The 26,000-nt window shown below is 39.3% G+C and overlaps 1 protein-coding gene across 1 annotated transcript in view; it reads left to right on the top strand.

Moving 5' to 3' along the window:
• Nucleotides 1–25,091, top strand: part of LOC117292362 (integrator complex subunit 1-like) — a 52,258-nt gene extending 27,167 nt beyond the window's left edge. Inside the window, exons 31-48 of the mRNA XM_033774387.1 lie at nucleotides 964–1,073; nucleotides 3,205–3,264; nucleotides 4,058–4,228; nucleotides 5,382–5,529; nucleotides 9,626–9,748; nucleotides 10,329–10,512; nucleotides 11,171–11,452; nucleotides 12,395–12,482; nucleotides 13,276–13,523; nucleotides 13,783–13,929; nucleotides 14,368–14,481; nucleotides 15,205–15,394; nucleotides 17,171–17,298; nucleotides 19,278–19,543; nucleotides 19,765–19,835; nucleotides 21,085–21,176; nucleotides 21,901–22,010; nucleotides 23,365–25,091. Coding sequence (XP_033630278.1) covers nucleotides 964–1,073; nucleotides 3,205–3,264; nucleotides 4,058–4,228; nucleotides 5,382–5,529; nucleotides 9,626–9,748; nucleotides 10,329–10,512; nucleotides 11,171–11,452; nucleotides 12,395–12,482; nucleotides 13,276–13,523; nucleotides 13,783–13,929; nucleotides 14,368–14,481; nucleotides 15,205–15,394; nucleotides 17,171–17,298; nucleotides 19,278–19,543; nucleotides 19,765–19,835; nucleotides 21,085–21,176; nucleotides 21,901–22,010; nucleotides 23,365–23,507 — 2,675 coding nt within the window. The 3' untranslated portion in view covers nucleotides 23,508–25,091. The remainder of the gene's footprint in view (nucleotides 1–963; nucleotides 1,074–3,204; nucleotides 3,265–4,057; nucleotides 4,229–5,381; nucleotides 5,530–9,625; nucleotides 9,749–10,328; nucleotides 10,513–11,170; nucleotides 11,453–12,394; nucleotides 12,483–13,275; nucleotides 13,524–13,782; nucleotides 13,930–14,367; nucleotides 14,482–15,204; nucleotides 15,395–17,170; nucleotides 17,299–19,277; nucleotides 19,544–19,764; nucleotides 19,836–21,084; nucleotides 21,177–21,900; nucleotides 22,011–23,364) is intronic.
• The last annotated feature ends 909 nt before the right edge of the window (nucleotides 25,092–26,000 follow it).

The following is a 26,000-nucleotide window of genomic DNA, read 5'->3' as shown; positions in this document are numbered from 1 at the left end:
GTATTACCATCAGAATCTTTGCACCAGAGCTGGCAACGGATTCTAAAAAAAGTTCTGCGATAATTGTAGAAGGACTGGGTGTATAAACTCCAAACTTGGTTTGTGGATTGGTCATGGGATCCCCCAGAAGCCGATTGTTGTTGGACCCCTAAGTTAAATATTAAGGTCATCAAATGGCTAAAACAAAAGAAGTGTTGTTTGGACAATCTAACTCCAAACTTGGTTTGTGGATTGGTCATGGGATCCCCCAGAAGCCGATTGTTGTTGGACCCCTAAGTTAAATATTAAGGTCATCAAATGGCTAAAACAAAAGAAGAGTTGTTTGGACAATCTAACTCCAAACTTGGTTTGTGGATTGGTCATGGGATCCCCCAGAAGCCGATTGTTGTTGGACCCCTAAGTTAAATATTAAGGTCATCAAATGGCTAAAACAAAAGAAGTGTTGTTTGGACAATCTAACTCCAAACTTGGTTTGTGGATTGGTCATGGGATCCCCCAGAAGCCGATTGTTGTTGGACCCCTAAGTTAAATATTGAGGTCATCAAATGGCTAAAACAAAAGAAGTGTTGTTTGGACAATCTAACTCCAAACTTGGTTTGTGGATTGGTCATGGGATCCCCCAGAAGCCGATTGTTTTTTGAAGTGAAATGGTCATTATGACTAAAACAAAAGGAAGGTTGTCCAAGCAATAACTTGGACGAGATCAATCTCGCCAGGGCATTTGTGTTTTTCAACACATCATTTTTCATTCCCGCCTCTATTTCCCGCCTTTTTGCATCACCAAGCTAATCCGCCTCCACAGTGTCAGTACTTAAGCAGCATGCAGCATCAGAGTCCAGCTTTCTACAGAAAACAATCAGAGCCTACTGATCGAAACGTCGCGTTGAAACCAACGGCTCTTTTCAGAACCACCCCAACTCATTAGAGATAGTCATTACATCCTTATTGTCTGTTTATTCATAGATAAAGTTGATTGCATCAAAGTTGAAGTAGAAGACAGCATGGATACCTCGGAGCAGGGTGTAATTCTTCCAGAAAGAGATCTTGAAGAATGGCAACAAATACTGAGAAAAGTAAGTCATCCTATGGTAAATAAGTGAGGTTTAGAGTGACTCCATGTACAATATCTCTTTTGTGAGTAGAGGTGCCTCTGAGGTGGCATGGTTGGCTTGTGCGTAAAGCGCTCGCCTCTCACCAAGGTGACCCTGGTTCGATACCCACCCAGGGCCATATCCGTATTTTAGTTGTGCGTTGGTTCTCTGCTGTGCCACAAGGGTTTTCCAGACAATCCAGTTTTCCTCCCTCGAAAAAAATCAAACACTTTCGATCTTGGCTGTGTTCCGTGGTCATAATGGGTTGACGTGGCTGGCTGCCAAAGGCGCCCTTGCATGCCTGCTCCTTCAACACGTTGTAGCCACATCCTTCGCAATTCAGCTCTTAGCTGTGAGTAAGGATGATTAGCCCCCCAAATATAAGAGCCGATTTCTGCTTGAGGTTTTAATCAGTGTGCTCAGGCTGTCTTCTGGAGCAATGTCGAGGAGAAACCGGCTCTTCTCAGAGCCACCACTAATCAAAAAAAGGGATTCTTACTTACCGAGTGTTTTGTAGCCATGCATAGCCTTAAAGGGACATGTTGCCTTGGATCGGGCGAGTTGGTCTATGAAAAGTGTTTGAAAACCATTTGTTATGAAATGCATATAGTTAGAAAGATGTTTTAAAAGTAGAATATGCCTCGAAATTGCACAGTTTTCCTTTATTTTGCGAACTGGTTGGACACTTTGTGGAGTAAAATATTTGACTCCACAAATAGAGGTGCCGTGTTAGTTCATGGTGTATAAGTTATCTATGTTCAGTCCCGACCTGACTGCATAGGTTTTTCTGGAATAAGTCCCTGGGGTTTACCTACCAAGTCTAAAACTGAAACTTAAAAAACAAATTTATGTTCTCGCCATTGGGTTCTTGGCTTGTATAGACATTAAGTTTGTTTTTCTCGCCATTGGGTTCTTGGCTTGTATAGACATTAAGTTTGTTTTTCTCGCCATTGGGTTCTTGGCTTGTATAGACATTAAGTTTGTTTTTCTCGCCATTGGGTTCTTGGCTTGTATAGACATTAAGTTTGTTTTTCTCGCCATTGGGTTCTTGGCTTGTATAGACATTAAGTTTGTTTTTCTCGCCATTGGGTTCTTGGCTTGTATAGACATTAAGTTTGTTTTTCTCGCCATTGGGTTCTTGGCTTGTATAGACATTAAGTTTGTTTTTCTCGCCATTGGGTTCTTGGCTTGTATAGACATTAAGTTTGTTTTTCTCGCCATTGGGTTCTTGGCTTGTATAGACATTAAGTTTGTTTTTCTCGCCATTGGGTTCTTGGCTTGTATAGACATTAAGTTTGTTTTTCTCGCCATTGGGTTCTTGGCTTGTATAGACATTAAGTTTGTTTTTCTCGCCATTGGGTTCTTGGCTTGTATAGACATTAAGTTTGTTTTTCTCGCCATTGGGTTCTTGGCTTGTATAGACATTAAGTTTGTTTTTCTCGCCATTGGGTTCTTGGCTTGTATAGACATTAAGTTTGTTTTTCTCGCCATTGGGTTCTTGGCTTGTATAGACATTAAGTTTGTTTTTCTCGCCATTGGGTTCTTGGCTTGTATAGACATTAAGTTTGTTTTTCTCGCCATTGGGTTCTTGGCTTGTATAGACATTAAGTTTGTTTTTCTCGCCATTGGGTTCTTGGCTTGTATAGACATTAAGTTTGTTTTTCTCGCCATTGGGTTCTTGGCTTGTATAGACATTAAGTTTGTTTTTCTCGCCATTGGGTTCTTGGCTGGTATAGACATTAAGTTTGTTTTTCTTGCCATTGGGTTCTTGGCTTGTATAGACATTAAGTTTGTTTTTCTCGCCATTGGGTTCTTGGCTGGTATAGACATTAAGTTTGTTTTTCTCACCATTGGGTTCTTGGCTTGTATAGACATTAAGTTTGTTTTTCTCGCCATTTGGTTCTTGGCTTGTATAGACATTAAGTTTGTTTTTCTGAAGGTCCCTTGCTTCACAACCAGTCAATAATGAAATGAAATAAAGGATGATCAGTTTCCTCACATCTAGAATCTTGGCGTGATATCCCATCATGAGACTCTGCCGAGTTGAGAAGTAGAAGTAGAATGAGAGATTTTACAATTGTTAAAATGATGGATGTTTTTGTGATATTTCTAGCTGTTTGTGGATGATGAACCGTCAGAAGAAACTCAAGTGATGTTTGCAGCAATTCAGGGGGTAAGACAAATCTAAAATTTAAATTAGACAACACTTTGTATCAAACTCGATAGTCTTAGAAAAGGCCAGGCCGTAATGCCTCGTTCCTCCACAGCATCGTAGCTACCAGCTTAAATTTATGACAGTGTGGCAGCCACAGACCATCAACCACATCATTCATGACTGCCCTGACTTCAGAACACCAAAAGGCAAGCAGGGACTCAGACACCTCAACGAGGAATCCATCAAGTGGTTTGAAGTCGCTAATTTACAAACTTAATTACATTCAATGTTAACCTTGGTCCAGAGATCAAACGAAAGAAGAAGAATATTGAAAGTATATTGAACATATTTTTGAGATAAAACACAAAAACACAAGATAACATGCTGCTGACTAGTATGGAAGTGGCTAGAATCTCTTCCCTCCCCAAACCCTTTTCAAACAATGGTATTCTGAAGTACATGTAGTTCCAATTCTACTTCCCCCATTCCATGATGGGATTCTCATCTGCAAATGATTCTACTCTATTTATTCTAGTTGGAGATTAGTTTTCTTGAAGATGCGAGTACCTGGAATATTTCGCTTTGTAAAGAAAAGGAGATGTTTCTGAAAGCTTGATAATTTCATGCCTAGTATTACATAATTGAGGGGGCATTTCCATCTTGCCATGGGCACTTCCATTTGGAAAGTTCAAAAGTCTACTGGAAGCTTTTGAAGGGGCACCAGGACGGAGCATTATAGGCCCTGACCACGGCCTTTGATTGGACGACTTTACTCTGAATCTAAAACCAATACTTTGTCATTCTTCCCCAGAATCTTCTTGAAGACATCCAATGTCTTAAAGTAGACCCATTTCATAGAAGCTCTGAGATTCTGGCAGAAGGAGTGTGGAACGTCTTAAAGGACAAGACTCTACTTCCTGAGAGTCTTGCGTCACACCCAGATTTCAGCTGTCCGCTGTTTAAACTTCTACTCACTAGAGAGGTAGGGTGTTGTCATTGACACGGTAACTTCAGACTCAAACTCTGACTTAAAGGGTCTGGGTACTTTAAGTTGGACACGAAACACAATGTCCACAGATTTACATCAAACTCGCGAAGTTTGAAGATAATGATGATAGCGTCCCTTAGAAAGCTTCCCTTAAAATATCACTTAATGAGGTGCTGTAGTTTTTTAAGAAATGAGTAAAACAAGTCACAAAATTAATTTGCGTCTCAAGTGACAAAAATTATTTAGCATGTAAAATATATTTTCTTGACGTTATTTTACTCATTTCTCAAAAACTTGAGGGAAGCTTTCTACTATCATTATATTCAAACTGTGTAAATTTAATGTAAATCTGTGGACAATGTGTTCTAGCTAGTTCTGTGTTACAAAAAATACCATAATCCTTTAAAGGGAAGGTATATGTTCGGTAATCACTCTTAAGTTAACTTGGTAAGAAGCGTACAGCAGGTTTCGATTGTAGAAAGCATTTTTAGAAACATCTCACTTCAAAGTAATGTGGTTTTGTAAAATGTAATTGGTTTTTATGCCCCCTTATATGAATCTGAGAAGTGTTGCCGCGTAACATTTCTCATATTGTGTATTCCTATTGGGATCATCCTCCTGCGTAGACACAACTGCTCCAGATTTTCAGCCATATCTCAAAAATGCAACTAATGAAATTTTCGCGTGTTGAGTATCCTTGTTGGATTTGTGCATTTTATAAGACTTCTGGTAGTCTAGTTGGAAAGACATTGCTCTAGAATTGCAAGGGTAGTGGGTTTGAATCCCACTCAGGTAATATGCCTATTTCACAAGACTCGGGAAAGCACTGAGTATACAGTGCTAACTAACATCTGTGTATGTGTCAGTAACCAAACGTAATTTCATCAGACTTTGTTATTATTATTATTATTATTATTATTGATTTTTGGGGTTGAACAAAGAATTGACTGGAGTGGGATTCGAACCAACGACCTCCGGATTAACGTGCCGGCACGTTAATCCGGAGGTCGTTGGTTCGAATCCCACTCCAGTCAATTCTTTGTTCAACCCCAAAAATCATTTACAAATTTACCCAGTCAGTTTCCCTTGTGGTTTATATTGATATTATTATTATTGTTATAATTAATGTGATAATGTTATTCTACAGATTCAACTAGAAAAGTATGGATTGCCATCTAAGTTCCCTGACGTTGTTCAGCTACTCTACGAGACGCTACCCATGAAGGAAGGATTATTTGCTCATACGCTGACTAGATGTCAGAAGAAACTCTTTGGGCAGCATGTTGATATTGATGGTAAGAAAATCTAAATCAGTCGTAGGTCTCAACAGGGTCCAAATTCATTAAGCCTGAAAGCACAACAAACTTTGCTAAGCACAGACAAATATTGCTAAGCAGAAAGTGGTGACCATAAAGTCCATAGAGATGAAATTGTTGTGACTGGTGCCCCACCTACTTTTGCTTAGCATAGAAATTTGATGAGCAGTATTATCTGCTTGAGAGCTCTTAAAAGAGCTTTATGAAACTGGGTCCTGCTCTTTTGGTACTTTGATATTATAAGGGGAGGCTTTTTTTTCTTCAGAAAGGCAAGCATGTGATTTATCAGGATCTTTCCGGAGTTCAAGATTTTTCACTGATCTCCCTGCACCGTTAGATTTTCTTGAAAAAGACAAACTTGCCATCACAGAGTGTTGACCGAATAATGAATCACGCTAGGGGAGCTAGACCACCTACTGACCATGGAGGAGCTCGTCAAGAACACCAGCTCAGGAAATAGTCCTGGTGCAGACGGCATCCCTGCTGAGATTTTCAAGAAGGGTGGACCAGCGCTCTAGGCTGCTCTGCTGGACCTCTTTACCGCCTGCTTAGAAGAGGGTGAGCTACCCCAGAACTTCAAGACTGCCACGATTATCAATATCTCAGGCGTAAAGGTGACTGACGCATCTGTTGGCACCATCAGGGAATCTTGTTGCTATCCATCAGTGGTAATAACCTGGCTAAAATCATTCTATCTCGCCTGCAGTGCATATCTGAAGAAGTGCTTCGTGAGAGTCAGTGCGGTTTCCACAGCAATCGAAGCACTGTGGACATGATTTTTGCCATTCGTCAGCTGCAGGAGAAGGCGATCGAGCACAATATGCCACTCTTTGTGGATACAACAAAAGCATTAGACTCTGCTCTTTGTATGCCTGAGGAACACTTCCAAAAGGCCCTTTCTTTACAGTGAGTTGTCTTTAGGGAAGCGCGCACCGGGCATACCAGCAGATTTGGAACACCTGGCCCAAGACGGATCTGCATGGCGGCATCTGGTCTGAGCCAGGGGGAATGTCAAGCACGTAGGCATGCTCGTGCTGCTGGAGCTTCCTCTGCTGGCATCGTCTGACAAGACAACTCGACGAAGAGAGACTGGTGCAATGGAAATGAGCTTTTTAGTTTTTTGTGTCATCCTGGACAATTCTGCATCAAGATCTATTAGACGTATGCATTTCAATTGATAGTGCCTATCTTCAACTGTATCAAAAAACATCACCAACATGAATTTGGATTGCAGACAAACTTCTTTTAACATGATGAACAAAAGACAACGCAAGTGATTTTAATTTTTTTTTAACCTTCTGACAACTCTGATTTACTGGGATAAGAAGCAGAACGGGGGCCACTGTAAAAACGCAGGTACAAGACCTCATCACTAGCCCACAGCCTTCTGAACCGGTACAGAAACAGCCAGACCAGTTGTCTGCCATCTTGGGGATCTTAATAGATCTCAAAGAGACAGTCAAGACAAAGTTTTTCTCTGTGCAGGAACAACTTGATGAAGTACAGCACAGACAGAAACAGCTTCAACAAACAGTCAATTGCCTTGCCAAAAGGATTCCTCCGGGAACAGTTGCTAGTGCTTCACAATCGCCGAAAGGACATCAAAACGACACACCGGCCCAACCTACGGCCGGCAACCAGCGTCAAGAGATGCCTACAACTACAGAGATGGCTCCTCTTGGATTTATTTATGGAGTAGAGGCAGACACCTATCTTCTTGGTGGAAACAAAAACATGGTTCGTTATGTTCAAGACTACAGGGCATCGATGCTACAGGTCCATCATAGAAAGCATCATGCTACTGAAGATGTTCGTGGGAGGCTTCTTTGCCTCAATCTGCTCAAAAGAGAAGTCCCCAAAGAAGAAATGGCCAGGAAAAACATCACGGGAAACTCACGAGATGAAAACAACAAGAAGTGTAGAATTGCACAAATAGATCCTGAAATACTGCACAGCATTTTCCAGCCAGCCCGGATGCAGAATTGCACAAATAGATCCTGAAATACTGCACAGCATTTTCCAGCCAGCCCGGATGCAGAATTGCACAAATAGATCCTGAAATACTGCACAGCATTTTCTAGCCAACCCGGATGCAGTTCCCAAACTTCTCTGATTGGTATACAGATCATACATGTAAAACTGTTGCGACACTCAATGATAGATACAAGAGGGTGAGGCAAGAACTCAGAGAAGTCACCCACAAAGTGGAAACTTGTCAACTCTGAACTTTTTTTCTTTTTTTTAGGGGCGTGGTATTATTGTTAATTTATTTTTTGATAGGACGGCATTGAGACGGCACTGACATAAGGTTTGGATTCAACAAGAAACATGTAAAGAATATATGAGAGATGAGGGTAGATTGGGAAAGGACAGGAAATGGGGTGGGAGACGGAACAGCAGGGAATTAGGAACAAAGACAACCTAGTTCAAGCTGGCCAGGATTAACAAAAGTGAACTTAAACACTGTGACCCAAAAGTCTGTCAATCCAAACTTGAGATGGGAACATATAAAGAATAGTAGACTATTATTAAAATATACATGTATTTAAGAAAATATAAGAAATAAAAATAATTTTTAAAAACCTACAGTACTTAAATAGAGACAAAATGAAGCTTTAGAAGAAGCAATATGACCTTAAAGGAATGTAAAACACGAGAGATTAAACAGAAGGGTATATGTCAATAATGTTCTTTTATATGGCCGTTTCATACATCAGTTTTGGCATAAGGAGAATAACTTATACTTATTTAGTTTACTTTTCAAAATTAATCAGGGGTGCTACAATATATTTTGTTTATGTACATGTTTTCTTTAACGTTCTTATTTTTGTACTTTTTACCTATGAAATTATTAAATGAAATGAATCAAAGGGTAACAGGTTCCTGTATCTTGTCAAAAAATTGTATAAAAAATAGTTTTGTTCACATATAGTTTCCTTTGTCTCGATTTCCAAGTCTCGAATTCCAAGGTTTCGTAATAATAGTAGTTTTATCATTTGCTGACATTTGTTTAATTTTTTAAGACAAGGTATGAAATTTAGCCGTATGGGCCACTCATGCCCCCATCATTTTCATAGCAATTTTGCCACGTTTGTTTTTGCTTCAAGCTTGGAATGCATTGCTTATAATTGTTTACATTAATTTGAGAAATATCACCTGAGAAATTATCGACTCATTCACTTCACATGACTTAATAGTATTGGACATCAACAATATATCAATGAAATGTTTAACTTTTTAATAGGTAAAAAAGAAAGGATGACTGCTTTTGTGATTTCTAGTAGGCTTTTCAATTGTCCAAAATAATCTTTCATGAGTTTGCTTTTGTGGTTTAAATAATAACAATAATAGAAATAGACATGTATATAGCGCTCTTACACAAAGTACCACAGCTCTTTACAAGAAATAAAACAATAATCAAATAAATAATGGCACTGATAATGGGTAAACAGTCGAAGCAATCAATCCTTGAACACAAAGGTTTTGAGATGTTTCTTGAAAACTGCAAGTGACTCCGCGTAACAAATTTGAGGAGGGAGACAGTTCCAAAGGCATGGAGCAGGTGTGAGAGTTGCCAGCAGGCAGCATGCCTCTGAAATCACCACTGGGCTTGGACCATTGTCAGCCTCTGGTGGATTAATCCCAGCTTAGTTTGCGTCTAGTGTTTGGTTCCAGAAGGGGAGGGGGGTGGGGGCATTGGACAACAATGACTCAAAAAGGAACAGCTTGAGAGGAAATAAGAATTTAGATCTGTTGCCAAATTTTCTCTCAACGTAAAATGCTTTCTGTCTTACATCCTTGTAAAGATTTTCAAGAGAGGGTTTTAAAAAACCTGTACAATTAAAATGCAATGTCAAATTCATTTGATAAAATGCATCGTCGAAAGACATTATTATCTTTGAATAACATTTAGCTAAGGTCTTACGTATATTTTTATCAAATTGATGACTACCTCTTGATGATTTTGGGGTCGGCTATCCCAAGCCAAACTTTCAGAAATTTGCACTAAATCTTCAAGTTGTAAAGGTGTGAATATAAATTTTCAGTGGTACAATTCTGTGTTGCTTGATTACAGTGAAGCAGGAATTGATCAACATAGCGGACCCTAACAACCAAGATACCAACAAATCTATTGAGCAAGTCGTCACGTCGTTGACTCACAAAGACTCTACGGCAGATGAACAACTCTTAGAGAAAGGTAGCAAACAAAATCAGTGTTTAACTGGGCTTTGTTTGGAAATAAAGAATAAAGAACTTTTATTTAAGAGAATAGTTTGGTTGCGCTTGCTTGCTTTTTCTCTACATTGGGAATTTTGTTGTGGGAATTGCAGCTGCTGATAATGTATCAACATTTTAGAAAAGGGTCTCTTCCGAGGAATATGTTTTTTAGAGAATGGGATTAAAAAAATGTTCGGGATTTCTCTTCTTATAAGGGCATAATCGCTCCAGATTTTCTCAAAAAGGCAACAACCTTTTGAATTCAAATTTATACAGGTGAGTTTTACTGTATATCTACATCCATGAAGCAACAGAACGGTTCCAAAAACCAAAGCTATGCTTTTTCTTTAAAAGAGACTCAAAAAATAGTTGAGCAAGTCAAGCCAAGTCACATTACCTCCAAATTCTGAATAAAATGGTGATTTTACAAAATTATTATTAATACAAAATGTAACCAAGTTTCAAAACAAATGGTATGGCTACAAATCACTACAACTTTAAAATTTGCCAGTAGAGTCACTTTTTGATTTAGATTTTCGACGTATTTTGTATTTTTTAAGCTTGTAAACAGTTACTGGATAGCGACCCTAGCCAGCTAGAGAAAGTCTTGAAAACCTGCATGACGCTTGGCCATGGGAGGAAAACGCCCTCACAGTCGTCAAGTGGAAAGGTAGAAATGTTGACTAGACTGCTCGTTCATCAACAGTCTAAGCAGGCAACTCAGTCTGGTACCCAGAGCCCTAGGTAAGCTGCAAGAGTGACTTGAAACCCTGATGTGTGAGAAACTACTACTATTACTATCCAAATAGTATTTATTTCATTGTTTCTAGGATTGGGCTACTTTTTGTATCACAAAATACCATGTCAACTGATTTACATTAAACTTACACAGTTTGAAAATAACTATTTTAGAAGGCTTCCCTCAAATTATTACCTGCTGAGGTGCTGTAGTTTTTGAGAAATGAGTAAAACAATGTCATGGAAACATGCTTTACATGCTAAAATAATTTTCGTCTTCTGAGACAAAAATTTTTTTTGTGTTTTACTTTACTCATTTCTCAAAAACTACAAAAACGTCAGTGAGTGATATTTGGAGGGGAGCTTTCTATTATAATTATCTAAGTGTGTGAGTTTAAAGTAAATCTGTGGACATTGTGTTTTGTGTCCTGCAAAAAGTACCCAGACCCTTAAACTACAATATCCAAGAGGAGTAAAACTCATTGATATCCTAGATTGGATTATTCCACTTATCTTAGAAAGAAGTTTAGTTCCAAGAGTAACTTGGTTTTGAAGGTTGGTAAAAGTAATTGCAATTTAATAGTTCAACAAAAAACTTAAAACTACCAAATGTGTACAGTACCTTTAAATGTTATTTTTTAAAACTTGTTCTTTTTTACGACAGCCAACCCCAGCTACTAGCTTCCACTGCAGGCCTCCTGATAGACTGGCTTGCCCTTCTAGATCCAGAAGTGTGCCAAGCATGCCCTGATCTACAGCAACAAGCCATGTTTGCTCAAATCACCCCCAGGAATGAGAAGAGCCAGCAAGTAGAAGGGGAGGGGCTTGAAGGAGAGAGGAAGATGGTTGGAAGTGCGTATCTCTTGGCTTTAATGACACACCAGGCAAACTGGGGGACTCTGCACCGATGCATTAATAAGTTATTGAATGGTGAAAATACACACAGGTAAAACAAACACACTCATTTCTATTAAAGGCAGTGGACACTATTGGTAGTTACTCAAAATAATTGTTAGCATAAAACCTTTCTTGGTGACGAGTAATGGGGAGAGGTTGATGGTATAAAACTTGTGAGAAACAGCTCCCTCTCAAGTGCCATAGTTTTCGAGAAAGAAGTAATTTTCCACGAATTTGATTTTGAGACCTCGGATTAAGAACTTGAGGTCTCGAAATCAACCATCGAAACGCACACAACTTCGTTTGACAAGGGTGTTCTTTTCTTTCATTATTATCTCGTAAGTTCGATGACCGATTGAGCTCAAATTTTCACAGGTTTGTTATTTTGAGCATATGTTGAGATACACGTACTGTGAAGGCTAGTCTTTGACAATTACCAATAGTGTCCACTGCCTTTAAGTGTTAACTCATCTAGTACTTAGATTGTACATGTACTATAAGTTTTATATCCTGCAAAGCACCATTCATGTACATGTAGGATCTATTTGATGTACGCAAGAAGTGTCATCAATCGTTAACAACCCATAGTGTACTTGTTATCATGAGAGGGAATTATAACTCAAGAAGTACAGTTGACTTTGGGATGTACCAAGGCAACACAAATTACAACATTTTGTTTGTTGAGAAAGACTTATTTAATTTTTCCATAAACAGAATTTTGGAAAAGCTGAAAAAGCTGTACATTTTTAGATTGAAAACGCAAAATAAAAGCAGGCACTGAAAGGGTTATATTTTTGTTTTGGGATAAAGAATACTATATTTGGTTTTCCTCACACACGAATCTACGTAGAGAACTGTATACTCAGTACAACCAACTAACCAAATAACTCAAAGGTAATAGTTACCATCAAAAACTTTTGATATTTCTTCTTCAGTGGTATGTTATTTGTTGTCTTTATCAAGATATTTAATTTCTTGTCTTTATCCCCAGTCTGAGTGCACCATCTGTTCTGGACTTCTTATGGGCTTGTATTCATATGCCTAAGATCTGGCAAGGAAGAGATATAAGAGCATCTAAGGTAAGATTAACAATGATCCCGTCATGAGAGCTTCTCCTTAATCCCGTTATTTCTGCTTCTTATCAGGGATGTGATTTTTCTGTTTTGAACATAATTCACAATAGCAACGTTATTGATACAGATACACTTAAACTGTCTCCTCTCACAAGATATAAATATATGAAATTAATAAATAAATATGTGATAACACATTTATCTTCAAGCAAACTATAAACTAGCTTAAAACAGTGCAATCATAACGGGTTTGATATGGACCACATGAATTACAATCTTGTTTCTACGGATTGACCAATTAGACGCAAGTTTGCTTGAAAAATGCTTTATGCATAAGAACAGAGTAGTAATGTTTTGAAATATTTGGAAGTCAACTGTTTTCAATATTGAATCAGATTGAATGAAAGTGGACAAAAGTTCCAGCTTCAAAAGTTTCAATTTTTTTGACCAGGGCCCAAATTCATAAAGCCTGTAAGCACAAAAATTTGCTTAGCATGGAATTTCTTCCTTAATAAAAGCAGGATTACCAACCCAATTTCCATGTGATTTTCAGGATAAGCAAACAACAGCTGAATGCCAGTAACAAGCAATATCATTGCAACAAATTAAAATTTGGTTGATAATCTTGTTTTTTTATCAAGGAAGAAATTTCATGCTCAGCAAATTTTTGTGCTTACAGGCTTTATGAAATTGGGCCCAGTTTTCTGTTATATCTATTTCATGATTTTATGGAAATGGCGGAAATGATGCAAGAAGCAAAAGTTTTCAATTGTTTTATTCATTTTGTTCTAATGATCAGCGCCATTCCGAGGAGAATGTCCTTTGTCTCGGACCAGACCAGACCTGCGTCTTGGCTGACTACATCATCCAAGAAGCTGAAGATTCTTCCAGGAGACATGGAGCCTCATCAAACTCTGACAGTATCAGCGACGTTGCCTCTGCATCCATTAAAGCAAGACTCCCGTTACTATTGAATGGTTTCCATGGTAACAAGGGAGTTGTTGATCATCTGATTCGGTATCTAGGAGAGAGCAGTAGAGAGACAAGGTTTGTAAAGAGTTTGGGCGGATGCTTCAACATTTTGAGAGCAGAATGACAGGAAACCAGTTACTGTTTGTGTATCTATTGCCGACTAACATACTTAAGCAGATCGACCATAAGCCTAATTAAAATATGCCCTAAGTAGCACATTTAGGGATTACGACCCAGCAACTGAACAGGTCGGCTGGGACAGTTTTCTTAGGGGTATTTAGACTTTGTTAGTTGCTTCAGTCATCATTGTAAACAAGTTGTTTTCTTTCCACAGCCCATCATCTGCTCTATACCAGCAGTTGATTCTAGAGCTTTATCTACAGGTACCAGAGACTATTCAGAGTTTGTCGTTCATCAGCACCAAGCTACAATCACAAGATACGAGTCATATACCAACACCTGTAGATTGTCTCACTCACAGGTAACTACAACATCTACAATTTCTAAGAAGTAACTGTAATAATAATAGTTATTATAACAACGAGGAGTTTGCTAAAGCACCTAGTATTCCCAAGGATGCAAAGCTCATACATGAAAGAAGAAACTTAATGGTTGAAGAGGTATGTTTTTGAATTCTTATGTCCCATCTGAAGGATGAAGCAATGCTTAAGGACACAAGTGTCCTGACTGAGACCCGAACCTACACTCTGCTGATATTGATGTTGTCTTTGGTTGTGCCAAGAATACGTTTGCTTTAAGTCACGCAAACACTCCTTGCATGTTTTAAGAATTGTTTTCAAAAGAATATTTATACAAGTCCTATAGTTTTATTTGCACAAGTGATAGGGAATATGTTTTGGTTTATCCTTGGCTTACATTGGTGTAAGAATAAACCAAAATAATCTCCTTTTTCTTGTAGATTATTGAGCGTTTTAGCCGACAGTAAGCCAGGAGATATAAGCAAGCAGAGAGCTGATGATGCAAACGTAGCTTGCCGGAAACTTGCAGCTGAACATCCTGTACTCATACTAAGGTAAGATCGGAGTTATTTTATTCATTTATTTATTATTTATTTTTGGAAATAACTTTTCTTTGTTGGCAGGGGCTGTCTAGGGTAAAGCGTTGTCCCCTCCCAGACCCCACCAACAATTGGCATACATGTATAATACAAATAAAGAAAATGAAAGCTTGAGTATAAATAATGACAATTTACCAAAACTGAGCACTACAATACTGACGTTGAAAATCCCCAAAACAGTGTGATGTGGTAACAGAGCAATAAGAGTGTGGGTTGGAAGCAGTTCAAACTGAATCAACAAGATACTACGTTTTGGACTTATTCTGTACACAGCTTTCTGTCTTGCTTTGATATCTTATATTGGCGTAGCAATTTAAGTAAAGTATCTTGCTCAAGGAGACAAGTGTCATGACCAGGATTCAAACCACCATAGCTTGAATTCAATTACTCGCCATGACACCCTATCCTTATTGATAACTGAGATGACATTAGGATTGGAACTGCCTCTAGCTACCAGACAATCTCCATGGTCTAATTGCTAAGATACTGCCCTAGAATTGCAAAGGTCTTAGGTTCGAATCCCACCCAAATAATATCCTGTTATTTTGTTTCCATAGCTCGGGAAAGTACTGAGTTTACAGTGCTAACACACATCGGTGTATATGGGTTACACCAATTAATATACTTTATCCCTTATGAAAATTTCCATTAATTTCCATGTTTTATGTGTTCTTGTAGACAACTTCCAATGATTGCAGTACTCCTCCAGGGTCGGACTCATCTCAACCTTCGAGAGTTCCGTCTTAGAGGTCATCTTCTCTTCTTCAATCATATCTTAGGAATCTTACAGCTTCTTGAGCCGCAACTCTTTGATCAAGACCCTAAGGTTCTGCATAACATCATGGAGGCTTACTTCCCCATCCTCCCTGTAAGTTAGCTTTAATCACATAATTCTTAATATTCTCAGAGATGACTGAAAAGCGATTGATCAATACAGCAATCCTTCACCGATTTTGAACTCTTGGTGGCAGCAGACCCTGAGGTGGTACCTGGAAAATGTATTATTATTATTTTTGTTTTCATCGACCATTTCACAAAGTACAATAACGTTACATATAATTGCAAATAAAAATTTAGTGATAGGAAAAAAATACATAAACATGTTGAACAGAGCTTGACGAGTTGACCAGCATTCTTTTGTACAAGCGGTGGACTGATCAGATGATAGCCGTATCGCCCAACCCTTAAATGCGTCCTCAGGCACACAGTACAACCCAGGTACCACCGCAGTGTCTGCTGCCACCAAGAGTTCAAGATCGGTGAATGATTGCTGTTTAGAAGAAATTTGTGCTCGGTATGGAGCATGGTAGGTACATCCAGCCCCCTCCCCCACCCCAACCTATCTTCATTGTGTGCTTGCAATCCAGCCCCCTCCCCCACCCCAACCTATCTTCATTGTGTGCTTGCAATCCAGCCCCCTCCCCCACCCCAACCTATCTTCATTGTGTGCTTGCAATCCAGCCCCCTCCCCCACCCCAACCTATCTTCATTGTGTGCTTGCAATCCCGTCCAGCCCCCTCCCCCACCCCAACCTATCTTCATTGTGTGCTTGCAATCCAGCCCCCTCCCCCACCCCAACCTATCTTCATTGTGTGCTTGCAATCCAGCCCCCTCCCCCACCCCAACCTATCTTCATTGTGTGCTTGCAATCCCGTCCAGCCCCCTCCCCCACCCCAACCTATCTTCATTGTGTGCTTGCAATCCAGCCCCCTCCCCCACCCCAACCTATCTTCATTGTGTGCTTGCAATCCCGTCCAGCCCCCTCCCCCACCCCAACCTATCTTCATTGTGTGCTTGCAATCCCGTCCAGCCCCCTCCCCCACCCCAACCTATCTTCATTGTGTGCTTGCAATCCCGTCCAGCCCCCTCCCCCACCCCAACCTATCTTCATTGTGTGCTTGCAATCCCGTCCAGCCCCCTCCCCCACCCCAACCTATCTTCATTGTGTGCTTGCAATCCCGTCCAGCCCCCTCCCCCACCCCAACCTATCTTCATTGTGTGCTTGCAATCCCGTCCAGCCCCCTCCCCCACCCCAACCTATCTTCATTGTGTGCTTGCAATCCCGTCCAGCCCCCTCCCCCACCCCAACCTATCTTCATTGTGTGCTTGCAATCCCGGGAATTCTTTGGAGGGTTCTTTCGATGGATACAGGGGGGGGGGGGGGGTAAATATATCAGGAACATATTGTTGTGTAAACTGATGAGTACTCCGTGTATGATTTGTCAGCCCCATTGACTTGATTGGTAAGAATGCTGATTGTTGATCCATGCTCTATATAAATTTATACGCCCTTTTGTTCTTATTACTCTTTACTTACATGGCACCCAATGTAATATATACACTGCCTTTGGCAAGCCTAAGCTTAAGGCCATGCTTAAGCTTAAGGCCATGTCACGAAGGGCAATGTTCAGGCAGCCAACTACACTGCATGCACAAGGAACACTTTGGCGGCACAATATACAGTCTCTTATTTGTAAATCACTATTGTCAAGAAATTATAACGTGAAAAACTGAAATGTGAATGATCTGTCTTAGAGATTGCCTGGAACTGGTTGCCTGTAATTTGCCCTGACATGGTTTTCAGAGACAATGTTGTCAATAGACTTTTTATAGTTTATAACATTGAATTTGTTTCTTTGTGCAGCATTGTGTGGTTGCTAAGAAGGCTCTGGAGTCTATAATCACCAAAGTCATCCAACTTCTCTATCAATACTCAAGCCATAGTCCAGCCAAAGCACAGCCACTGTTACAAAAACATTCTGTGTCACTCAAGTAAGTACTAAAACTACATATAGGTGTGTTTGGGTTTGTTGGGGGTGGGGGATGGGGGCTTAGCCAGACCTAGCCACTGTTTCAGAAACACTTTGTGTCACTTAAGTAAAGTACTACAACTATAGGTGTATGAGGGTTTGTGGGGTGTGAGCCATAGCCAAACATAGCTGCCGTTACAGAAACACTCTGTGTGTGGGTTTGGGTTGAGTTTGGTACCACTGCTTGAGAGGTAGTGCCTTCTGCTTTACTTGTCAGGCTTCTTATGGATGATCCAAGCCTACATCCGTGTGTCTGGCGACTTGCATCCAAAAAGTTTTAAACAGTTAAAAAAACTGCAGCTTTGGTAGATATCATCGGTCTTAATGGATAACCATTCATAATAACAGCCTTGTATCTTAGTTTGTGATTAAGAATGGATCTTTGTTTAATTGCAGCAACCTGTCGCAGATCTACCTAGATACCTGATAACAGCATTGTATCTTTATAGTTTGTGATTAAGAATGGCTCTTTGTTTAATTGCAGCAACCTGTCGCAGATCAACCTAGATACCTGATAACAGCCTTGTATCTTAGTTTGTGATTAAGAATGGATCTTTGTTAAATTGCAGCAACCTGTCGCAGATCAACCTAGGTACCTGATAACAGCCTTGTATCTTAGTTTGTGATTAAGAATGGATCTTTGTTTAATTGCAGCAACCTGTCGCAGATCTACCTAGATACCTGATAACAGCATTGTATCTTAGTTTGTGATTAAGAATGGATCTTTGTTTAATTGCAGCAACCTGTCGCAGATCTACCTAGATACCTGATAACAGCATTGTATCTTTATAGTTTGTGATTAAGAATGGCTCTTTGTTTAATTGCAGCAACCTGTCGCAGATCAACCTAGATACCTGATAACAGCCTTGTATCTTAGTTTGTGATTAAGAATGGATCTTTGTTAAATTGCAGCAACCTGTCGCAGATCAACCTAGGTACCTGATAACAGCCTTGTATCTTAGTTTGTGATTAAGAATGGATCTTTGTTTAATTGCAGCAACCTGTCGCAGATCTACCTAGATACCTGATAACAGCATTGTATCTTAGTTTGTGATTAAGAATGGATCTTTGTTTAATTGCAGCAACCTGTCGCAGATCTACCTAGATACCTGATAACAGCATTGTATCTTTATAGTTTGTGATTAAGAATGGATCTTTGTTAAATTGCAGCAACCTGTCGCAGATCAACCTAGGTACCTGATAACAGCCTTGTATCTTAGTTTGTGATTAAGAATGGATCTTTGTTTAATTGCAGCAACCTGTCGCAGATCTACCTAGATACCTGATAACAGCATTGTATCTTAGTTTGTGATTAAGAATGGATCTTTGTTTAATTGCAGCAACCTGTCGCAGATCTACCTAGATACCTGATAACAGCATTGTATCTTTATAGTTTGTGATTAAGAATGGATCTTTGTTTAATTGCAGCAACCTGTCGCAGATCTACCTAGATACCTGATAACAGCATTGTATCTTTATAGTTTGTGATTAAGAATGGCTCTTTGTTTAATTGCAGCAACCTGTCGCAGATCAACCTAGATACCTGATAACAGCATTGTATCTTAGTTTGTGATTAAGAATGGATCTTTGTTTAATTGCAGCAACCTGTCGCAGATCAACCTAGATACCTGATAACAGCATTGTATCTTAGTTTGTGATTAAGAATGGATCTTTTTTTAATTGCAGCAACCTGTCGCAGATCAACCTAGATACCTGATAACAGCATTGTATCTTAGTTTGTGATTAAGAATGGATCTTTGTTTAATTGCAGCAACCTGTCGCAGATCAACCTAGATACCTGATAACAGCATTGTATCTTAGTTTGTGATTAAGAATGGATCTTTGTTTATTTGCAGCAACCTGTCGCAGATCAACCTAGATACCTGATAACAGCATTGTATCTTAGTTTGTGATTAAGAATGGATCTTTGTTTATTTGCAGCAACCTGTCGCAGATCTACCCAGATATCCAACAGCTCAAATCTCTATTGGCCAGCATCACACTGACTAGTTCCTCTAAGGACCAATCAGGGCCAGGTTTGGTGACCAATCTATTGGAGTCTACGATGGATGAGATACCAGGGGTAGGAGGCCGTGAGGAAACGTATTCTCCGTCTCTCAGCGCCATGATGGGGGTAGATGCAACATGGGATGCGGACGATGTCAAATCATTCGCTGACAAGCTGGCCCTGGAGGAAGATTCTGAAGGTAAGGTAGACAGTTTGGTTTTAAAAGCTTTCAAGAATCACAGCTTTTTAATATTATTATTATTTATTCAGCCATTTCAACGATACAAGACAATGGTCTTAAACCTTCAGTGTCATTTTGAAAGGACTGTTTGATCCCTCCCTAAAAGAAAAGGGCCCTACACCTTCCATTTTTCAAAACATTTTTGTTCTGTCTAAACTGTGTTTTTTTTTATTGACTAGGTATGGCAGAAGCCCTAAATGAACTTGAAGAAAAGTCCAGCAGTGCTGTTGGAATTTTGCAACATTTTGTGGTGAGTATTCGATAGTATTTGACATAAGTCTTTTAAAAAGATGGATATTGTATCGTTAACAACTTCAAGTTGACCTTTATATGCACGATGTCACTAGGCTAGGGCACACTCAGCATTTCACTTTCGTGTTGTTCTACTGCGTACAGCACTGAGGACTTTTATTGACCCAATTCACCTGGGGTGCGTTCCACTCGCGCAAACGACTCGCAACTGTTCGCGCAAACGTTTGTTTATCTTTTGAACGATTGGTGCGTATACGCAATGTCAATATGGCGGCGCCCTGAAATGAAGATGGCACGCACCATACGTAGTTTTTGTTTAACTTTGTTTTTGCTATATAATAGTCCTCTTTTTGACATTACATCAACTAATTAACTTTGTTATTCCAAATCTGCATTATCATCCACCGAAAATACAATGTAATTATGTTTGTGACAAAGAAATAATACCGTATGCTTGTCCGCCATTTTAAAAACCACTCGCCAACACCTCAGAAGTATGTTCTCCTAAAGTTGCCAACGTTCGCCAACAGTGACGGCGAACAACTCGTTCCACTTGAAATTGTTGGCGAACGTGCGCAACTGTTGGCAACGTTTGCGCGAGTGGAACGCACCCCTGAAGTCATCATCAAAATAATCTAGGATGCGCCATTTTGGTGGGCAATGTCACTGTGCGTTATTCAGTGAAGTGCGCCTTTGATGCGACGCAGCGTTTACACAGAAACCTATTGACCATCAAAATGGTGAGCCTGGCACAGTCGCCGCGTGTGAGGTGCGTGCAGGGCACACTCACAACAAGGCCTGGGCGACTAGAGAAATTTACCTTTTGACTAGTCGCGACTTTGACACTAGTCGCACTACTCACGATTCTATTGTTTCATTGTGGTTGTAAACATTGACTGAAGTGGAATGGCATTGGCATGTGAAAGTTTGAATTAAATTGGTCGTCGAAGTTGAAACAAAATAATGAAAGAAAAAGCAAAAATTGTTGCAAATATTTTATTGAGAAATTACCTCTTTTTCAAAAAAATACATTACTTCATCATTGGTAGTCGTTTCTCACATTGTTTTAAACTATCAACAATGCTCATTTCCAGGTAAGTTTTTATACTGATATATAGTAATTATGAGTAATTACCTCATGTGTCCGGTACCTTTAAGACCATATCCATGGAAATCCATTTATAGCTTGCCTTCCTTTTTTGCGAGTAGCTTAGTGACAATGATTTTGTTTGTATTTGTTAATACAGGTTGAATTATCCAGCCAGATGACTTCTTGTCACAAAGACTGCCGGCAAATAGCGTTCACCTTAGTCATCCGCTACATTAGACATGACCCTAGGTACAGTAATAACAGTAGTTATAGTAGAATGAGTATTTCTGTTCTTAGTTGAGGCTGAAGTCATGTCCTTTGGTAATGGCTATGGCTAGATTACTGAAATGGCCTATTCTCCATTATTATCACTGTAGCCACAGTCATGTCTAAACTGGCGACTTCCACAGTGGCTATGGCTAGATTACTGAAAAGGCCTATTCTCCATTATTATCACTGTAGCCAGGGCTCAAAATGTTGAGGAAATCCACCAAACTGTACAGCTTTTGATTCTGAATGTTAACTGAACCAGAAAGTTATGTTTTTGAAAACCAGAATTGACAATTGGAATGTTCAAACATTTTAGCGTCAAAACTGTGTTTTTTTTCCAGCAAGTAGTAAGTGAATATTTATCTCATTAGTAGTACGTGCAAGTATACTTTGATACTCAATCAGCAGATAGGAAACATTTATCAGACCCTAGGTCAATATCTGGTCAAAATTTTGCTTTATTAAAGATACGACACAGAGAGGTAGTTTTTTAAATTCAAAAATACAAGACTGTCCAGTCTTGAGTTTACTGGCCCGACACTAAAATCACTGGCCACTGTCCTGCAGTCCAGTATCTATTTTGAGCCCTGGATATTGTGTGCTTGCTTGATGATCGATGAACTGAGACCTACAATATATTTCTACACAGCTCCATCTCCTGGTTAATCTGAACTATTTGTTGTCTTCTCGTGTTGTATTCTAGCGTTGCTAATAAGTTCCTTCCAGCTTACATGGAGTGTCTGAGTAGCGTAGATCAAGAGGTCGTACAGACAGCTCTGAAGAACCTACCTGAGTTTACTCTTCTGTGCCAAGGTACGCAGTTTCATATCTCAATCATGCTCTAGTCATGTTTAGCTGATTCAATTCCCTATATGCAAAAACTTGTTAATTGCCTGACATGGCCTCATTAAGGTGCCCCTTACCAGATGGAAATTGCTGTGCCCCTTCATCAAGAGCCTCAAGTTTGCTTTTCTGATGGCCCTTGGCTTCACAACCAGCATAAATGCAACGATGTCTGGTTCAATCTAATATGTGACAGTCATAGAAATGGTACCCCAACTTTTAATTTTAATACATTTAATTATGATGTAACATTTCCTTAACCTATCAATATAAACCACAAGGGAAACTGACTGGGTAAATTTGTAAATGATTTTTGGGGTTGAACAAAGAATTGACTAGAGTGGGATTCGAACCAACGACCTCCGGATTAACGTGCCGGCGCTCTACCAACTGAGCTATCTAGCCCTATATTGGCGGTGTCCCTATTTTGTCAATATCTTTGTTCGGGGGTGCCAGTCAGAAGCCATACAACCGTTAACTGCCGTGTAGCCAGGGATCACACCCAAATTACGATACAACCTGGGAAGCGGCAGCTAGGGGATCACCTTAAGGGGATGCGACTTTTTGTTTCAGATATCAATATAAACCACAAGGGAAACTGACTGGGTAAATTTGTAAATGATTTTTGGGGTTGAACAAAGAATTGACTAGAGTGGGATTCGAACCAACGACCTCCGGATTAACGTGCCGGCGCTCTACCCTAGCTGCCGCTTCCCAGGTTGTATCGTAATTTGGGTGTGATCCCTGGCTACACGGCAGTTAACGGTTGTATGGCTTCTGACTGGCACCCCCGAACAAAGATATTGACAAAATAGGGACACCGCCAATATAGGGCTAGATAGCTCAGTTGGTAGAGCGCCGGGGGACAAGATAGGTGCATGTAAGTGCCCTGCGTGTTTTGCAAGGGGTCCATACTATACAGCCAATTGTCAAGTTTAATTGGTAATTGCATGAACACTTTACATATTGGTGGCATGGTTGGCTTGTGCGTAAAGCGCTTGCCTCTCACCAAGGTGATCCCAGTTCGATTCCCGGCCAGGGCCCTATGTGAGTTGAGTTGTGCGTTGGTTCTCTGCTGTGCCTGAAGGGTATTCCAGACCATCTGGTTTTCCTCCCTCTGGAAAAATCAAACACTTTCGATCTCTGGCTGTGCTTTGTGGTCTCTGGCTGTGCCCTTGCATGTTTGCTTCTCGAACACGTTGTAGCCGCGTCCTTCACAATTCAGTTCTTAGCTGCGAGTAAGAATGATTAGCCTCCCAAATTATTATTCTTATTCTATGTGCAATACAAATTAAAACTCTGTGCTGTTTTTTTTATTGAACAGAGAATGCTGAGGTGGTGTTGCAGAAAGCTTTCACAGTTGGAGTTGTCAGTAAATTGAGTACAGTACCACTGATTGCTGAGACACTTAAACTACTTAGTATGGATAGTGCCTCGACTTCAACTGCTACAACACCACAGAGCTAATGAGTAGTCTGGTGCTGAAATGAGACCCTTAAACTACTTAGTATGGATAGTGCCTCGACTTCAACTGCTACAACACCACAGAGCTAATGAGTAGTCTGGTGCTGAACTGAGACCCTTAAACTACTTAGTATGGATAGTGCCTCGACTTCAACTGCTACAACACCACAGAGCTAATGAGTAGTCTGGTGCTGAACTGAGACCCTTAAACTACTTAGTATGGATAGTGCCTCGACTTCAACTGCTACAACACCACAGAGCTAATGAGTAGTCTGGTGCTGAACTGAGACCCTTAAACTACTTAGTATGGATAGTGCCTCGACTTCAACTGCTACAACACCACAGAGCTAATGAGTAGTCTGGTGCTGAACTGAGACCCTTAAACTACTTAGTATGGATAGTGCCTCGACTTCAAGTGCTACAACACCACAGAGCTAATGAGTAGTCTGGTGCTGAACTGAGACCCTTAAACTACTTAGTATGGATAGTGCCTCGACTTCAACTGCTACAACACCACAGAGCTGATGAGTAGTGCTTAGCTACTTTTTTGCTTATCCAGCTCTATAAATTGGGCATTGGTCTATCCTAGTAAAAGCCAAATTGAAACAAATTGTCTTGCATCACAATTAAAAACACAGCATAGAATATTGCATCACCATATTTCGCTCCAAAATCATCTAAAGTAAGTTCTGGGCCCATCACATTACACTAAAATATTGTTATATTTGTGTAAATATAGGTTTTCTTGGTCAACTTCAGCAGATGAGCAGCCAATTCAACCATCAAGCTATTCTATTTCGCGCAAAATGTTATGCTGCTGAATAGGGTCATTCGATTTAGTTTGATGATTAGTCAAATGTAATGTTGCGTCATTCGATTTAACAAAATAATCATTCAATTTAACAATTCATCAAAACAGCATTCAAATTTGCAAACGCTTCTTGAGTCGTGTGCGTCGTGAAAAAGAATGGCGATACGTTAAATTGAACAGAGTGCTAAAGGAATTTGACTCAACTCAAACGAACTTGAATGGACGAAAGCTGAATTTGAAGGACAGTAACAACCGGAGAGGCAAAACAGCTTTAATGCGAATGCAAGAAAATGAAATCGGCTGCTCATTTGTGTAATTTGACCAAGAAAATTTGTAATATGAAGTAGAAATGTTGTTTTATTGTAGGAATGTTCAAACTATGTTACCATGGAAACATTGGAAAGTTTTAAATTCAGAAAATGACCAACTGTTGCATTTTTGTAGGTTTTTTGGATAGAGTTTTCTCTAATATTGTTTCATTTCAGAGGGACTCATTTTACAGGAAGAGAATAGTTAAAAATCAGCAAGCTTTCACACTAAACTTTAGAAATGATGTTTTGTATTCTTACCAATCCTGTATAGAATCTTTAAGATGGTCTTTTTCTGATAGCAATATTTAAGTTTTCATTTTTTACAAACCCTGGTTTTCATTTGATTAGTGAAATACTAACTAAGTGCTTTGTTTTGTGTAAATTTGTATATATTTCTGCCACAAATCATGTTGAGTCCGATATCCTAGAGAGTCAAAGATTCAATAAACATTTTGAAGTCACATATTATTTTCTGTCTTTGTGATTTTATTTTTTGCATTATGGCCTTGTGTATTTTTCAAATTGTGCATGAAAATGTCACAAGGCCTTGTAGACTTTTCAAATTTTGAAATTTGAAAATGTGACAAGGCTTGTAATCTTTTCAAATTTTGTCTGAAAATGTGACAAGGCTATAATAGCCTTGTAATCTTTTCAAATTTTGTCTGAAAATGTGACAAGGCTATAGCCTTGTGTACTTTTCAAATTTTGCATGAAAATGTGACAAGGCTATAATAGCCTTGTAATCTTTTCAAATTTTGTCTGAAAATGTGACAAGGCTATAGCCTTGTGTACTTTTCAAATTTTGCATGAAAATGTGACAAGGCTATAGCCTTGGGTACTTTTCAAATGGTGCATGAAAATGTCACAAGGCTTGTAATCTTTTCAAATTTTGTCTAAAAATGTGACAAGGCTTTTTGCCTTGTGTACTTTTCAAATTTTGCATGAAAATGTGACACGGCTATAGCCTTGGGTACTTTTCAAATTTTGCATGATGTGTACAAATTTCGCCTCAAAATGCTTACGAGGCTTAAGCCATGTGTACTTTTGATAAGTACATAAGGCTATACAAATAGGCTTTGTACACATCAGGCAAAACCTGTATACATTTTCAGTACAAACTTCAATTCCAATTCCAATTTCAGTTTCAAATAAAATATTAATTCAATTCGTTTTATTTAAAACGTCTCAAAAAAGATCTCTTACACGACAGAAGTTAAAAAGACTTAAATTGACATGAGGGTACAACTTACAAAAGTAAAACATTTACATTAAGTAATCCCTCTCAAAAGTAAAACATTTACATTAAGTAATCCCTCTCAAAAGTAAAACATTTACATTAAGTAATCCCTCTCAAAAGTAAAACATTTACATTAA

Source organism: Asterias rubens, chromosome 7 (assembly GCF_902459465.1).
Source record: "Asterias rubens chromosome 7, eAstRub1.3, whole genome shotgun sequence".
In the NCBI taxonomy this organism is placed as follows: Eukaryota; Metazoa; Echinodermata; class Asteroidea; order Forcipulatida; family Asteriidae; genus Asterias; species Asterias rubens.
This window is presented reverse-complemented; position numbering and strand designations above follow the sequence as displayed.